The sequence below is a fragment of the Ursus arctos genome, unplaced genomic scaffold (assembly GCF_023065955.2).
Source record: "Ursus arctos isolate Adak ecotype North America unplaced genomic scaffold, UrsArc2.0 scaffold_20, whole genome shotgun sequence".
Classification (NCBI taxonomy): Eukaryota; Metazoa; Chordata; class Mammalia; order Carnivora; family Ursidae; genus Ursus; species Ursus arctos.
Genome location: NW_026622875.1, coordinates 17,356,691 through 17,372,930, shown reverse-complemented (window position 1 = coordinate 17,372,930; position 16,240 = coordinate 17,356,691). Strand labels below are relative to the sequence as shown.

General features: G+C 37.1%; 1 protein-coding gene and 1 pseudogene across 12 annotated transcripts in view; both read right to left on the bottom strand.

Moving 5' to 3' along the window:
- Positions 1-6,182, bottom strand: part of LOC113254033 (phospholipid scramblase 1) — a 28,918-nt gene extending 22,736 nt beyond the window's left edge. For 2 of the 12 annotated variants that reach the window (XM_057315785.1, XM_026497227.4), the window contains exons 1-2: positions 5,339-5,454; positions 1,894-1,919 (exon numbers count right to left, since the gene is read on the bottom strand). In XM_057315785.1, the coding sequence (XP_057171768.1) occupies positions 1,894-1,906 (13 nt within the window). In that variant the 5' untranslated portion in view covers positions 1,907-1,919; positions 5,339-5,454. The other 10 variants (XM_057315783.1, XM_057315782.1, XM_057315789.1 and 7 more) reach the window with 10 other exon arrangements.
- A 972-nt stretch (positions 6,183-7,154) lies between these two features.
- LOC113254173 (U6 spliceosomal RNA) lies at positions 7,155-7,254 on the bottom strand (annotated as a pseudogene).
- Positions 7,255-16,240: the final 8,986 nt, after the last annotated feature.

The window sequence follows — 16,240 nt, the reverse complement described above, 5'->3', positions numbered from 1 at the left end:
TGTGAGCCACCCTCCTCCTCCATTCAACTGGCTTCAAAATAACTTCAGCAGAATGGAGTCCATGGAGCCTGTGCAAATTCAGGTAACAAAGAATCTTCTACTTCCGTCCGGGCTTTTCCCTGAACAGATAGTGCAACATACCCCGATTTATTACAGATCTCTGAAATACCACAGGTCATTCCATCCGAACCATTCCCTTGTTTGTTGGTTTCAAGTGGGCAGCCTACCTCCTAGTTCTCTAGCTTTCAAGGCCCTGCCCACAGCCCCACTCCCAACCTGAGTGGGATCACATTACCAGATCTCAAGAAAACACACTGCAAGTCTGACTAACAGATCTACTCTTGAATAATATGTTACATTTTGGCACCTCTTAATAGGTACCATTGTTTGAACAATAGTAAATACATATACATATCCAGGAGCTGATAGATTCAAGAAATTAGAAGCTCATAATCTCTGGGGTTTTGGTTCCAGAGCATTGATCCTAGTTTTAGGAATTTCAGCAGAAATTCATATAAATGGAAAACAAGCTAATAGGGAAGTGGTCAAATAGACCAAAGAGCATATGAATGATGAATGGATTTCTACATTTGTGAAATGGAACTTAAAATAATTTATAGATATCATAGGACTGTCATGTTATAGAGAAATTTTATTTTTACTTCTCTATATGTTTACATACATATATACATTTTATTCCTAATTATGCACATTTATACACACACAATTAATTATATATGTGAAGATGAAGAGTTAAAATGTGACTATAATCTTGGCCAAAAGAATGTTTCTAAAGTGATCTGAAGCATCCTGATGCTACAGCGGTTATAGCAGTGTAATACTGTATCAATTTACATTTAAAAAGCCTTGAGTTTTGCAAGTAAAATTAAATTAATATAACAAACATTAAGAGAAGAAATTTAATGAAGGAAAGCTGAGGTTTCTAGTCCTACAGAGTATCTAATATATCTAGCAAGGCTGACATTGTGGTGAGAGATAAACGTCTCTTTGGTATCTAAATAAAAATTAACAGAATATAAATCTCACAAAACAGGATTTTGTTTTTCATACTTTCCCCCGTATGTATTATTTTCTCTTCAGAACTTTAGATTTAAAAAAAAGACAAAGTCTTTTATTATATGTTTGGTCAATACCCATCTTATTTAGAATTTTCTTTTTTTTTTAAGATTTTATTATTTCTTTCTTTCTTTCTTTAATTTATTTATTTTAGAGATAGAGCAAAAGAGATAGAAAGAGAGAGAGAGAAAGGGGAAGAGCAGAGGGAGAGGGACAAGCAGACTCCATGCTGAGCATGGAGCCCAATGCGGGGCATGATCCCATGACCCTGAGATCATGACCTGAGCTGAAATCCAGACTTGGCCACTTAACCAACTGAGCTACCGAGGCGTCCCTAGAATTTTCTTGATAGCAAAAAGCCATAACATATGATTGGTATTTATTTAAACCTGTTTACATGTATATGTTATGAAATATATAGCAACGATGTATCTGAAGATTTTATTACAATGGACTGACATTAAATTTATTATTTGTTAATTTGAGTTGAATGATGTTTATGTATATAAAATACACATAAAAAGGGAAAAACTGATCTAGATGGAATATACTATAAATTATATAACATATTTCCCAGTAAGACTAAAATTCCTTAGGCTTATCTAAGGTTTTTTTATTTTTACAGGAAAAATTAGTGGTTGTACCTTTATGTGTACATTGTCACTACAGTCAAAACAATGAACTAGACTCTGAGTTCTGAAGCATAAACAAAACAAAGCAAATTATATCTAGATTTGCTGAATAAAACATTATGACAAAGAACATATTAACAACAGATTTAACACTATAAAATGAAAGTAAACACATATTACTTACTTTGTTTTTCCATGATTTAAAGAGTTCTGAAAAAGAAGACCAGATATTACTACATTGTCTACAAATTTATAGGTCAAATATGACTGTTGAAACAAGATATTCTGAAACTATACATACACATAGGATATTCTATTCATCTCGTCTACCAGAATGGTCATTTAAAGCCTTTGGTCTTGATCCCATTCCCTGTTGATGTGATTCTGAGCACAACTTAAGAAGTTGATGGTCACCCCTGGATGGTTGACATTTTCTACAAACCTTTGCGAGGAGAGGGTCCTACGAGGCAGAAAGCCAAAAGGAAAACTCTGTGATCTTAAGACTCCACATTGCAACCAAGTTAAACTCCAAAACTGAAGCCTTCCAATCTACAGAAAAGAAGTGTGTGATCCGGCACCCAGACTTAGGGCTGAACTCTAGACATAGTTTACCAGGACAGAAGGGTTAGACATTAAACCATACTACTGCAAATATCTCTGGATTCCAGGTTCTATGGATATGGTCTGCCCAACTTGAACAGTACATGTGAAAAGGCCTGATCCCTTGTTCTATCTTTCAAGATACACTTTTAGCCAGAGAACCCACTCTCAGGAATTGTCCTAGTTGCAGCAATACCACAATCCGACCAAAACTTTGTGTTAGGTTATTTCCACAGAAAATAATAGTAATAAAAAAAATTGCACTCAGTACTTCCCCCTTCCAGTTACTCAATCTCTTTTCCCCTGTTCTCTTCACTTTACGTCCCAACCCCCTTTCTGCCTGCTAATTACAATGAACACATGAGGCAAAACCTCTTGCCCAGAGACCCAAAGAAAAGAAACTAAACAGACTCTAAAGCAGAGCTTATTTGTCCGTATTTGTTCTTTTCTTTCCTATTTGGTTACATTATTTTTAGTCTTAAACTACAGATTTGTGAGAATGAGTCCCTGATGGCAAAACTACTACAGAACAAAATCTGGGTCCTCACTGTGTTGTAGGTTTTAGAATTTTTGCAATTACATAATATCTCAAGTATGAAAAATGTATGTCATAAGTTCGGGTACAAAATGTTAAGTGACAGCTCTACCTGTATTTGTGCCCGGTAGAATAAAGCACTTGTGGAATAAGGATGATACTCACCATGTCACTCTGTCCACTTGTTTGCTGTTTTAAAGATCTTTTGATTTTCTCAAACTTAAGAGTCTAGTAACATAACAAGAGGTAATGTCACTCAGTTTTGGAAATGACTAGGCTGAGTCTTGGGTGAATTAATTAATTAACACAGTAACTTTTCAATAATGCCCCCACTACTCTTACTAAGAAATAAATCCTAGAATAACTTCTAAGAAAAAGAACATCATGTTCATCCTGTACTAAAGAAAAACCGTCTCCAAGGAAGTCATATATATGGTGCCACTGGAATCTTAATTACCTCAGGACAAATATATAACTTCAAATTATAATCTGGTTGCTATACACTTTTCCCTAATTCTGTTGAATGAGAGCTTCTGAGGAGATTAGTGCATCATATACTATATTCATGTAAGTGTATCTCTAGTAAAATTATTCTATCAGACACCATAAGGCCCATCGATGCTCTGGGCTATTTGAAAATTATAAACCTCTTCCATCAGGGAAGAGAAATAATGCAAGTGACATCAGTCATGGCTCCACAACTCATATTACAGTGAAATCCTTGACCCATCTCTTGGGGTCCTGAAATTTTTATCTTATTGCTTTAAAAAAATATTAATGTACAATCTGGAACCCAAGGGAAGAATCCCTAATTTTGGAAGATCCTAAGACTACTACACCTATAAACCAGGGATAAACTAGATTTGCATTATTTATCCACATTTCCTTCTTAATTGTTTAAGAACAAACCAGTTAACATTTTTCTGAGTCCCAAGATATGGATGCATGTTCTGAACGATTTTAGCAAAACATTACTGCTCTAAAGACAATAACAGAATTCTATGTCCCTAACTTCTTTCAATCTGAGAGCCAAAGTAAGTCTAAAATCAACCAGGCCATGGGTGGGAGTTGGAGAAGTGAGGGATTATAGACAGAGGGAACAGGTAGAAGTCCTGTGGCTAGAGGCAGCTTGACTCACTTAAGGAAATGAAAGGTTTGTGGATTACAGAAAAAAAAAAAAAAGAGGGAGATCATCAGACATGAGGATACAGAAGTATACAGGGACAGTTCTTACCCATTTAATGTCTCTCTACCTGCATTCTATGCTCTCAAGGGCCAGAACATGGCCTGTCTTGTCCAGAACAAGGTACTGAACGGGTGCTTTTTGACTGAACAAGATGTGTACAGTATTATTTCACTCCTTTCCGTTCTAAGGTTGTGAAAATGTGAAGGTTGCTTAGTCCCTGATTCAGCCGCTTATTTTACATGCCACTTTCTATGCAACTGCAGAAATCCAGTCATTTCCCTTTTCACATATTCTTCATTCCTTGCATCTATTCAGTGTTCAAAGCCCTGCAGTTGTCATACTCCCGGGCATGGTATTGAGAAAGTTCTGCTGTTAAGAAAGTTCAACGATGAAAAAGGAAATCATGAATCACTTGATAATTCCCCTAAGTGACACTTGTACTAACATTTCTTAAATTGTTAAACTAGGAGAAACAATGCCTGCCTGTTCCTGGAACTGGGAAGTAGCCATTCTAGGACTTCCAGAAGTAGCTATATAAATAAAACCACACAGGAAGCAGATAATAATCTTGGAGAAGTAGGGATTTTACTATTTAAAATATTAAAAGCTAACCTTACTAAGTATTTGGGGCAGTGCTAGACACAGCTCCAACAGCTTTACACTGATGTATATCGTACACTAACTCTTGTAACTCCTTTTTGATCTTTACACAATTTCAGAGATGAGGCAAGGAAGACAGATGAAGAAACTGGTTCTGAGTCCACAGAAATTAAGTAGCATAGACAAGATTCAAATTAGGAAGGTGGACTCGGAGCTAATGGTCTTAGCCTCTAAGCTATAAACCACCTCTATCTTTCCAATTCATCTGGTGTTCCAGAGTGGCTAGCACAGTTTTGGGGTCCAGGCATACACCTAATTAATACTTACTGTTAAATGACAGCTAAGAGGGTCTATTAATCATCCCTCCTAATCCCCCCAATATGCTGGCAGATATAGAGTTCAGGTTCTCGCCAGGTTCTTCAGCGCGGCGGAGAGGTATACAGTACTAAGAGCGCGCTGAGCCTGCAGAGGTTTCAGGCAGGAAACACCTGCCCGGCCGGAGGGGGCCCCACGCAAGTCGCCGCTCTGCTTCCGGGGTGGCTCCCGGGGGTCGTCGGGACCCCGACCGCCACCCTCGACTCACCCACCCAGCGCAAACACAGCCCGTCAGCTCTCGCGCCCCGCCCCCCCCCCCCCCCCCGCTAGTCAACCCCAGCGCCGCGCACCCTGCCTGGGAACGCGCGCGGCTCCAGCTCGGTGCGCGCCCACCTGTGGCTGCCGCTGTGCCGATGCTGCCTCGAGGCGAGGTATGGCAACCTCCAAGCGACCTTAGCGCCGGGAAACTCTCTCGGTTTCGTTTCCTGGTTCCTACGTACACAAAAGAGCTCCCCTACCTTGTCCCCGAGCGCCCGTGTCCCTGCTGGAGGGCGTGATTGCTGCGAGCGCCCGGCTGCGGCGGAGATGCTGCCCCTGCCCGCTTTCTTGCTCCCTGCAAAGACTTCAAAGGTCTGTGGCCAAGAGCAACAATGAACTGGGAGGTCGACGCCAGCTATAACTTGAAAGTTATTAACAGGGGAGTGGCCGCCATCGGGGTGGGGTCGTGGGCACTAAACTCTCAGGAACTTCCGTTCTTCTGTCCTTAACCTCCATCCCTTAGATTTCTGTTGCTTCCAAAGCTTGGGAGCAGTGGCGGTTCAGAGTACGAATGAGGGGTCAAGTTTGTTTTTTTCTTTTCATGGTAGTTTTTCTCTTTAGGTCTCTTAGTCTTCGTCTCCCTGTTTGTCTCTCTTACTCTCTCTCACTCTCTCATTCTGTCTCTGTTTTCCCTCTATCTCTCATTCTCCACCAAACGCTTAGTAACTTTTAAGAGTCAAACTGACTAGATGTGTTTAGAATGTTTAATTTTTCTCACCCCCCCCTCCCGCAAACAGGCTCAATAAACAAATATTTGTTAAACTGAAGGATTCATTGATTTTTTTTCTTTAAAATATCTTATCTACAAAAGTAACACAGGATCTTCCAAACAATAAAGCTGAATATGGAGAAAAGCAAAACGTACCTTCTCCACCTCCCCTCCCCTTTTCCTCCCAAGAGTCTGGCGACAGACATTTTAAGATTTGGTAAGAGAAGAAATACGTGGCAGGAAGGAAGAGGGGGTGTGAAGGGAGGAGAATAGAAAATGAAATTGAGAAAAGAAGTAAAAAGGAAGGAGGAAACCAGACATTTAGGTTTGAACACATTCTCATCTCTGTGACTTCGTGCAAATTACAATCTCTGTGCCTCTTTTTAAATCTGTCAAATGAGGGTATATTAGTAGTATCTATCTCATAAAATCTTTCTGAGGATTAAAGAAGTTAAAATATGCAAAAAGTTTAGAGCGATGCCTGCCACTGTGTAAGCACTCAATAAATATCATTATATATGCAAATGTATAAATACACACATACATAGTGTTTCTTTACATAAAGAGGATTGTTTCGTGCAGGCTGTTCTCTGGTGCATTTTTTTTCTCCTTTAGGATGCATCTTAGAAATCTCCTTGCCTCTAATACAGAATGGTCTCATTGATCTAATCATCTGGGTGTAGTTTATTTCCCTTTTTATAATTAGAAATTATGCTGTAGTCATCATCCTTGCACATATCCTTGTGTATACACTATAGAAAACCCATCATTCTGTTCTTCTGCCACTGAAGTATGAAAATGCTTGTTTTACCACATTTCTCCACTTCTTGAATATCAATTCTAAATGTTCATTATTCTGATTGGCAAATAGGACCCTATTATTGTTTTTGTTAATTCTGATTGTTAGTGATATTGAGTAATCTTTCATTGGATTTCTGAACATTTTACCATTTTGTGCTGTGATATGTCTGATATTTAACACAGAGTTTTCTGTTGGATTGGGATATTTTTTCCACTTGCTGATTTGTTGTGCTCTTTATATTTAGTGGATTTAACACCTCATTTGTTAAACAAGATTTTTTTTTTTCTGCCTAGTGGGTCTCTGGATTATATCTTACTTAAAGTTGCTTTCAAAACTCTTTCATTTTTAATCATCTTTTACTGTATTTTTCACTTTTTTAAAAAAATATGGAACGCTTCACAAATTTGTCATCCTTGTGCAGGGACCATGCTAATCTCTGTATCATTCCAATTTTAGTTTATAGGCTGCCAAAGCGAGCACCTATGTGTTTTACTTTTGACCTCTGGGCTTTGCATCTTATTTTAGAGAGCCTACTATATACCAGAACATCCAATATGATTCCTTCTTGATATCTGCTTATTCCTAATTACAATGAAGTTAGAATTTTCTAGTTATCTTCTTATAATTTATAATTGTATAGTGGCCCAAGAACATGCTGTGAATGGTTTCAACCATTTGAAATTTTTTGAGGCTTGCGTTATGGCCCTTTTGTACACAGCCATTTTTTTGTACATATTTTATATATACTTGAAAAATAGGTGTATTCTTCAATTGTTGAATATGGTATTGTATTTTTTGTAGTAGTCAATTTCTTAATTATGCTGTTACTTTAGTACTTTGCTTACTCTACTAATTATTCAGAGGAATATCAAAATCTCTCACTATAATGATAGATTTGTCTGTTTCTTCTTTTTTTAAAAGATTTTATTTATATATTTCAGACAGAGAGAGAGAGAGAACTTGCGAGAGCATACTAATGATGAGGATGGGGAGGGGCAGAGGGAGAGGGAGAAGCAGACTCCCCACTGAGCAGAAGGCAGGTTCTTAACCAACTGAGCCACCCAGGCACCCCGTCTATTTCTTCTTGTTTTGACTTTTTCCCTTATATTTTGTGGTTACATGATAAGGCAAAAACTAAAAGTAGTTATATTAGCCTGGTAAATTGAACTTTTATAAATAATGAAGTGTAATGCTTTTCCTTCAAAGTCCATTCTGTCTGAAATCAATGCTGTTATTATAACTTAAGGATTTTTACATTGATAGATAGATGATAGATAGATAGATAGATAGATAGATCCATTTTTCTCATATCTGGCACCAAGGTCGAGAGGGTAAGTTTTCTCTGTGCTCTTCCCTCCTACATGGTGGGGTTTACTTCTCTTTCATGTTAAAAGGTAGTAATTCAATGAACCCAGGTTTTAGTGGGTGTCTTCTCTTAGTTTTTCCTTCTTTGTGGGCCTGAAATTTATCTTTGGTTTTAACACTTTTATGGTAGTCAGAGTAGATGCCCAGAGTCTCCAGTGCTTGCAGAAGCTTCTGTTTATGGTTTAGCTCCTAACTGCTGAACTTCTGCTGTAGGTGGGGCAGTAAAACTGTAGAGATCCAATAGATTCCATTTCCAATGTTATTTTTCAACCTCTCCTCCTTGATGAATATTGTTCTTGAATCCCTAGATATTTCCATTCTGTTTTAAGCAGAAGTGTTATACACATTGCTTAGGGTGGTACATACCATTTCCACATTCTCTCAATGGGGTAGTGAATGACAAGGGTTGAATAGTCTTCTGAAGATAGGCTTTCAAGCATTCCTCACTTTAATTTCTAATTTTCAACTTTATCCTCCCCTTTATTTGGCATCACTAAGTGCTTAGTTTCTCTGGGATTCTGTGGAGGTAAATTGAACCTTCTTATTGTTACATCCCTCTTTACACATTTTATAACTTCCTATGTCTTACAAAATAGTTACTACATTTGACTCTTATTTCCATTTTCTTAAATTTGTTGAAATCTATTTCCCGTGTACATTATCATCTTTTTGTAATCCTTGTGGTTTTTACAGCTTTTGTGTTTTTGTTTTGTTTTAACTGTCTTTGATTTAATTTTATTATAATCTCTGAAGAAGAGTACCATCTTTAATTAGAAGATGTTTAAGTAGGGTATAAACTATCAGCTGAGTACCCAAAACTTACTATCTGCTTTTACATGGTCAAATAATGGTTCTCAGATTTTATTTTATTTTTTTAAAGATTTTATTTATTTATTTGACAGAGAGAGAAACAGCCAGCGAGAGAGGGAACACAGTCAGGGGGAGTGGGAGAGGAAGAAGCAGGCTCCCAGGGGAGGAGCCTGATGTGGGGCTCGATCCCAGGACTCTGGGATCACACCCTGAGCTGAAGGCAGATGCTTAATGACTGAGCCACCCAGGCGCCCCGGTTCTCAGATTTTAGTGTGCAATAGAACTACCTGAAATTCTCCTTAAAACTCAATTTATGAACCTCTACCTTCAGTTTTTCTGAATCAGTAGATCAATTATAGACCTGAAGGGAATCCTATTTTAATAAGGTATTGGGAAACAATATGTTTATGGAAGGAGGGTCCTAAACCAAAGGATCATTTTTCATTACTAGACAATCTGTTCCTTTCCTTGCAATTGGTTTACATGTGGGCATATTACACAGATCTGGCTAAGGAAAAATCTTCTAGAGGACTTCTAGAAATGTGCTTCCTGTTTAATTTTATTTATATGTGTATATGTGCATGTGTATATATGTATGTAAACACAGATACACATACATATATGTGCACATATACACATACCTATATATATACATATATGTGTGTATATGCCTCCTATATGTAGGTATGTATATGCCTCCTTCTTCTTTGTACATGGCAATGGATATGTGGAATTGTAACTGCCATCCTGAGGCTATGTGAGGACAAGTCTTGAGGATGATAGAACCAATGTGGAAAGAGCTCCAGAACTTGATGATACTGATGACCTGCTGCACTGATCCTGGACTTACATAGTTCCAGATGACTTATTCTGTGAAGGCTGCTTGTGGGTGTGGACACGCCAAGGATATTTATTTTTGTCTTCTATCCAGTTTCGTACTCAAAATTAGCAAGCTTCTTTATTGGTGTCCTCTTCTGCATGGTTGTGTATAGGATTTTTAAGTTTTACACCTCGGTTGTAGCTCTTTGTGATTCAGGCTTTTTATTTAAGCTACTTAAGGTTATTTTTAGTCAAAAGCATTGTACCATTGAGAATCTTAAAAATATTCTTTCTAAAATTCTCCTCATTGCTCTTAGCTCTGTTTTCTTGTCTAGGCTAAGTGCTATAGACGTTAACTCCATGAGTCCCACAGCCTGAAGGTCAGTTGATATACTGGAAGCAGCAGGAGAAGATCCTGACATCTAGTGCTTCAAGTTTATTTGTATTAGGACAAAACTTTCTGTATTGAAATATTACATTAGCAAAGATTTTTAATTTTCCAATTAGATTACCAAACACAAATTCTTTAGTTGTCACATTGTGCCATATTATTTGGGGTAATGCTGGTGGCATTATCAATCTCCACCTCCAAACTTCAATGACACAACAGAAAGCTTTTTTTCCCCCTTTTTCTTTTTACATGATAGACCAACCAAATTGAAGTGTTCTCCTTTGGTGGGGTGGGGGCTTTGCTTTACAGCATGACTGAAGGACCCAGGCTAATGGCAACACTGGCATCTTTAGTATATGGCTTCCAAGATTTTTCTGGGCTTAGACATTGAGTCTGCGGAGAGAAGAAAGGAGAAGTTAGTTGTATGTGGGAGGGTTTTACGGACCAGTCCTGGAATTGACACACATCATTTGTGGTAACACTTCCTTGGTTAGAACTTAGTTGAATGGCCACACTGAAATGCAAAACAAGCTGGGAGATGCTGTCTGGTGTCTTCCCAGAAAGATAAGGAAATGAATTTGTTATTAAGCAAAAGATTTTTATATCATCTTCTACAGGTTTTTACTAAAGATGAAAACAAACCAAAAGTTCTTCCTTAACAAAAAACTACACATTGCCAGATGTATGGTCTCAACTGTTTATAAAATTTTAAAATCTGTTACCTTACTAACAATATTTTCAGAAATTTGTATTAAGAATCACTCCAAATGAGTCAGGTTTCATTTTCAATACTCTTATTTTTCCAGTCCCACTGAGAAGAGGAATGGGCATTTTAAAGGTAAAAATGTATGTAACTGAGTCTATCAAGATTTTCCAAGCACCTCTTACAACAGGAAAATATAGAACATATAGACAGGATATTTATCCAGAAATAACAGTTCTGTAATGACTTTCTATACAAAAAGATTTTTCAGCTAAATTTTGAAAGAAGAGTAGAAGACAGCCATGAGCACAAGACTGGGACATAAGGAAAGTAAGGCCTCTGTGTCTTTCAGAAGTACAAGTTGTTAAGTATGCTACACTGTAAGAGGGGGCAGGATAAGGAGTTGAACTCTTGATATTGATGCAAAGACAATGACCTGTTCACCAAAATTTGTGTTTTCTTTTTCTTGAGATAGAATTGTTGCCAATAAGTGCTCAGCTAACTTGGCCATGTGGCAGAATTGCAGCCAATAGCTGTGAGAAGAAACACGTACATTATTTCTAAGCCAAGGTTCTTAGGAATTAGGTGAGCCTTCACCATGCTCTTTCCCTCCCATTGGCTTGTTGCTGAAGATGATGAGACCTATGAAATGGTGGAGCTACAAAACAGAAAGATCTTGTGGCCCTGAAACTCCATGTGAATAAAAGCCACCCACAGACTAGAAACTTCCACCTTGATAAGTAAGCAAGAAATAGCCTCGAATTAAGAAAAGCCATTGAAATTGGTTATAGCAGTTATGATTATCTAAACTAATCAATCCTGGGGAAGGTAGGCAGGGACCACAGGTAAAAGTTCATACACTATGCAAAGGGATTGGGTTTGATGTTGGAGAGTGGGTTGATAACATAATTTTAAGTATGAAAAGGACACTATTAGGTTCTTGCTTTAGAAAAACGAAATTAGTGTGGATTTATAGCATAGGAGAAACAAGGGTAGCATTTTAGTGACAATTCCAGACATAAAACAATACAATACTGAAAAATATAGTGAGGTAGTGTTTAGCAAAATTAGTAACATATTCCAGGGATAGAAAGAAGGAAAAAAAAAGGAAGGATAGGTTGTGCTTGGTGAGATTTTGGGTAGGGAAAGGGAAGAGAATTATTTTAAGAATGTTTTTGTAGTGCCTGGGTTGTGCAGTTGGTTAAGTGACTCTTGGTTTCAGCTCAGGTCGTGATCTCAGAGTTGTGAGATCAAGCCTCATATACAGCTCTGTGTTCGGCGTGGAATCTACTTAAGGCTCTCTCACCCTCTTCCTCTGCCCTTCTCCCCAGCACTCTCTGTCTCTCTCTTTCTCAAATAACTAAATAAATCTTAAAAAAAAAAAAGCAAGAATGTTTTCATCTTGAACAATTGAATGGATAGTAGTACACACATATAGATAAGGATCACAAACTGAGATTAGGATAGAGACCAGTTAAATTAGCTGCGTTTGAGATGCCTATGGGACAAAGTGGAGACAACCGATAGATGACTAAGATATCCCTACTTACCTGTTGGGAGAAACAGAAATATGCACAGTAATCAAATTATCGAAACAGGTAGACTCATCCATTGAAACTGCAGCGTGAAGAATGGGTCAGGCATGGAGATAAGCGACACCAACATTTAAAGAGCATGGACTTTTTATCTTTTGCCTGAGAAAAGAAAAAAAAATGAAAGGGAAGACAAAGAGGGAAAACAGAAGTATGCTATTTCTAAAACTGACGTGAAAGAGACTTTTAATGAGAAGTAAAAGTGTCACAAGCTGCAAAGAAGGAAAAGAAGTTGCAGTTGTGGTGGCCAAGTGCTATGTGTAAGTCACAAGATCATGTCCTTCAGTTTGTATCCAATGACGAAAAAGAGTGCTCCACATACCCTGTGGTTAAACACAATGCCTAATTAATTGTCCTTTCCACCTCCCCAGTTCTAGATGGAAAGGGAGGTCACTAAACAGAACCTCCCCAGTTCTAGATGGAAAGGGAGGTCACTAAACAGAAAACATATCTCATAATCTTTTGCCAGAATTTGAAGCCTTGTTGGTGGATATAACCAGAGTGGAAAGAAAGTAGGATCTCACCCTGTAGTTCCAGGTCCCTCTAATGTTGTAGTTCTCATTCTTTTTCAAGCAGAAAACAGAGAGAGACAGAGATGGGTGGGGGTGGAGATCCTGTGTTTCAGTGGGCAGAGTGAGAGTGACCACACTGCAGTATCAGATCACCCTGGGAGGGGCCCAGAGCTGAATCATTTTGCAAGTTTTACCCCTTGTAGCATCAGTCACCATTGGATAAGCTCACCTCTTTCAGTTCTTCACTTCGTACACATCAAACAATTTCACTTACTCAAAATCCAAACCAACAAAACAAAACAAAATGATTAAATTTAGGGGCCTAAAAGATGCTATTTATTTAGCCAATATCAAATGGCTATCTAAAGAGAGAATTATTATTAGGTTTAGAAGGAAAAGCCAGACAATCTAACCACAAAAGAGGTTTTTTTTTTTTTAATTTACATTTGTTTTGGCTTTCAGTTGAAGATTTAATAGTTTTCATAGAGTCTAACATTTAAAAGGCCATTACCATTCTTAACAAGGGCAACTTCATTGGAATGGTAGGAGTGGAAACCATATTACAGTGGTTTGCAGAATAAAGGGGAAGGCAATAAAATATAAACAATAAGTTTAGGATTTAAAAAACAAAAACTACAATTACTGCTAACCATGCTTAAAAGTAATTATGAGCAAATATCAAGATTATTAACCACGAGGATGTAATGAGAGACCTGAAGGAGAATCAAGTTCATTGGACTAAACCTTTGTTAGTTGAAAGCATAAACTTTCTTGGATGTATCAGGAGCAAAAACAAGAGAAGGAACACTTTTACAAAACTCTAACTGAAGAACTTAATATTCAGATTATAAGGGTTCATGCTTATGAAGTACAAATATTTGGTTACTGAGTCAGAGGCTGGGCTTACATGTCATACTTTTTTGTGAGTGTCAAATGTAAACAAAACAAAGTAAAACATTACAAACAGAAACCCATAGAAGGTCAACAATGCCTTCAGCTCCTCAATAAGTCATTGTAATAAGAATGTCCTATGTCAACCCGAGTTCAGCATATAGATTATATATTTAAAAAGGTCAATAGATAAAACATCAGTTACTTAATTACACTGCATCATGTTTGCCTTCTGCTTGTTCTCTCTTCTGTCACTTTACTCCTTATTTGTACCACCTAGAATCAAGTTGCCAATGGAATCAACAGTGACAACAAGTAGTAACATGGCAACCATGTATCATGGTTTTGTTAGAGATTAGTTCTACTTTCGCCAGCTCGGTATTGGTGGTAATTCAACATTTTAACTACATTTTAAAAAGAACACCTTAAACTCAATCTTTCCAGTAAAAACATGATGTTAACGTCTTTTGTGGAAAAAAGAAGAAATTGTTGTTTGATGTTCAGTGTAAGTTTGTAAATTCAGATGGTGAACTAAATTCACTTGCAAGGTAATCTTTTAAATTCATACCAGAGCAGGAATTGCATTTATTTATTTAATCGTATATTCATCTGTAAACAGGTAATAGTGAAAAAAAATTTCATAGCCGTGTGTGATAGCTTAAATATAGTGATATTTTAAGGAATGTAATTTGTGCTTATTAGCCTGGTAAAGATATTCCAAACCATTCTTTCACTGAGTTTCGAATTTCTAATTCATCCTTTAGACTTACAGTGTTAATGCACATTGGAGCATTAAGCAGTTAGGTTTAATCTAGGTGAGGAATTCAAACAATCTAGGAGAGATGCTAGATTTTTTAAAGCTAATATTAGAAGAAAATCTTTTAAATAGAGTTAAATATTCATTTACCCCTTTTTCTTTTGAATCATTTAATGAGGCTAAATTACCAGGTAAATTTCAGGGTCAATGTGCTTCGTCATTTAAATTCTTTTAATATATCTTGCTAACAAACTTTCCAAAAGGGTTGTATCAAATTTTCTTCCACCTAAACATTTGTTTATATTTCTACTTAGAGAATTAAATATATTTTTTTAAAGAGTAGGTTTTCCAAGTTAAAACTGCTATGCATAGAGTTATTAAGCTTTAAGGTAGATGCTAAAGTATAATTTTAATGGTATAGTTTTGATAGGGGCAGCTGGGTGGCTCAGTTCGTTAAGCATCTGACCCTTGATTTCAGCTCAGTTCATGATCTCAGGGTCCTGGGATCCAGCCCCATGTTGGGCTCTGTGCTCAGCAAGGTGTCTGCTTATCCCTCTGCCCCTCCCTCAGTTAATGCTCTCTCTCTCTCAAATAAATAAATAAAATCTTAAAAAAATAAAAAATAGTTTTGATAAATGTAGCCTCTCTATATAATCATTAAAATAATGAATATAATCAAAAATTTTTTCTTATATACATATATACAAACCTTATTTGTTATGCCAAATGTTATTATAAGGCAATGATAAAAGCATAACTGTTTTGAAAAGGAAAGTCACAAACCATTCTATTGGTTGTCATTTACATGAGAATATTACTTAAAATAATCTAAAGAAAAATTAAGATAGCAGTTTCCCAATGCTTTCTGTTCTTGTTTTTACTGTCTTTTTTTTTTTTTTAAGATTTTATTTATTTCTTTGAGAGAGAGGGAGACAGAGAGAGCACAATCAGGGGGAGGGACAGAGGGAGAGGGAGAAGCAGACTCCCCACTGAGCAGGGAGCCCGATGTGGGACTCCATCCTAGGAGATCATGACCTGAACTTAAGGCAGATGTTTAACCGCTTAACCGACTGAGACACCCAGGCGCCCCTTGTTCTTACTGTCTTAATTGTCTTCAACACTCATGTAGTGGTAGGATGAAAAACAGAAACATTAAAAACAGAAACATTATTTGTTGTGATTTAAGAGATGACATGCTCAGTATTCAGAAAATGCTCATGAGGGACGTATGCAATAGTGACACGAAAGAGAAAAATAGCAAAATGCCAAATCCAAGTGATGACTCTAGGGAGATATATTATAAACCTCGGGTTTTCTTGACCCTTCTATATTTAGATATTGTTAGAATTTTTGTATTCAAAGAGATGTTAGGTCCTTTGGGTCCATTTATTTTGGAAAATGAGGAAACAAAAGTGCTAAAAGGTTAATTTGGGAAAGTAATATATAGAATCAGTGGCATATGTTTACATAGCAAACCAATTCCACAGATTAATGTTTGCTTTAAAAAAATCAAGTTGTAAATAATATATTTTATAAAATATATAAGAAATGTAAAAATTACTAATAACTACCACATATTAACGACTGCTGTAACACAATGTATTTGTCTTCAGTCTTCTTTGCATG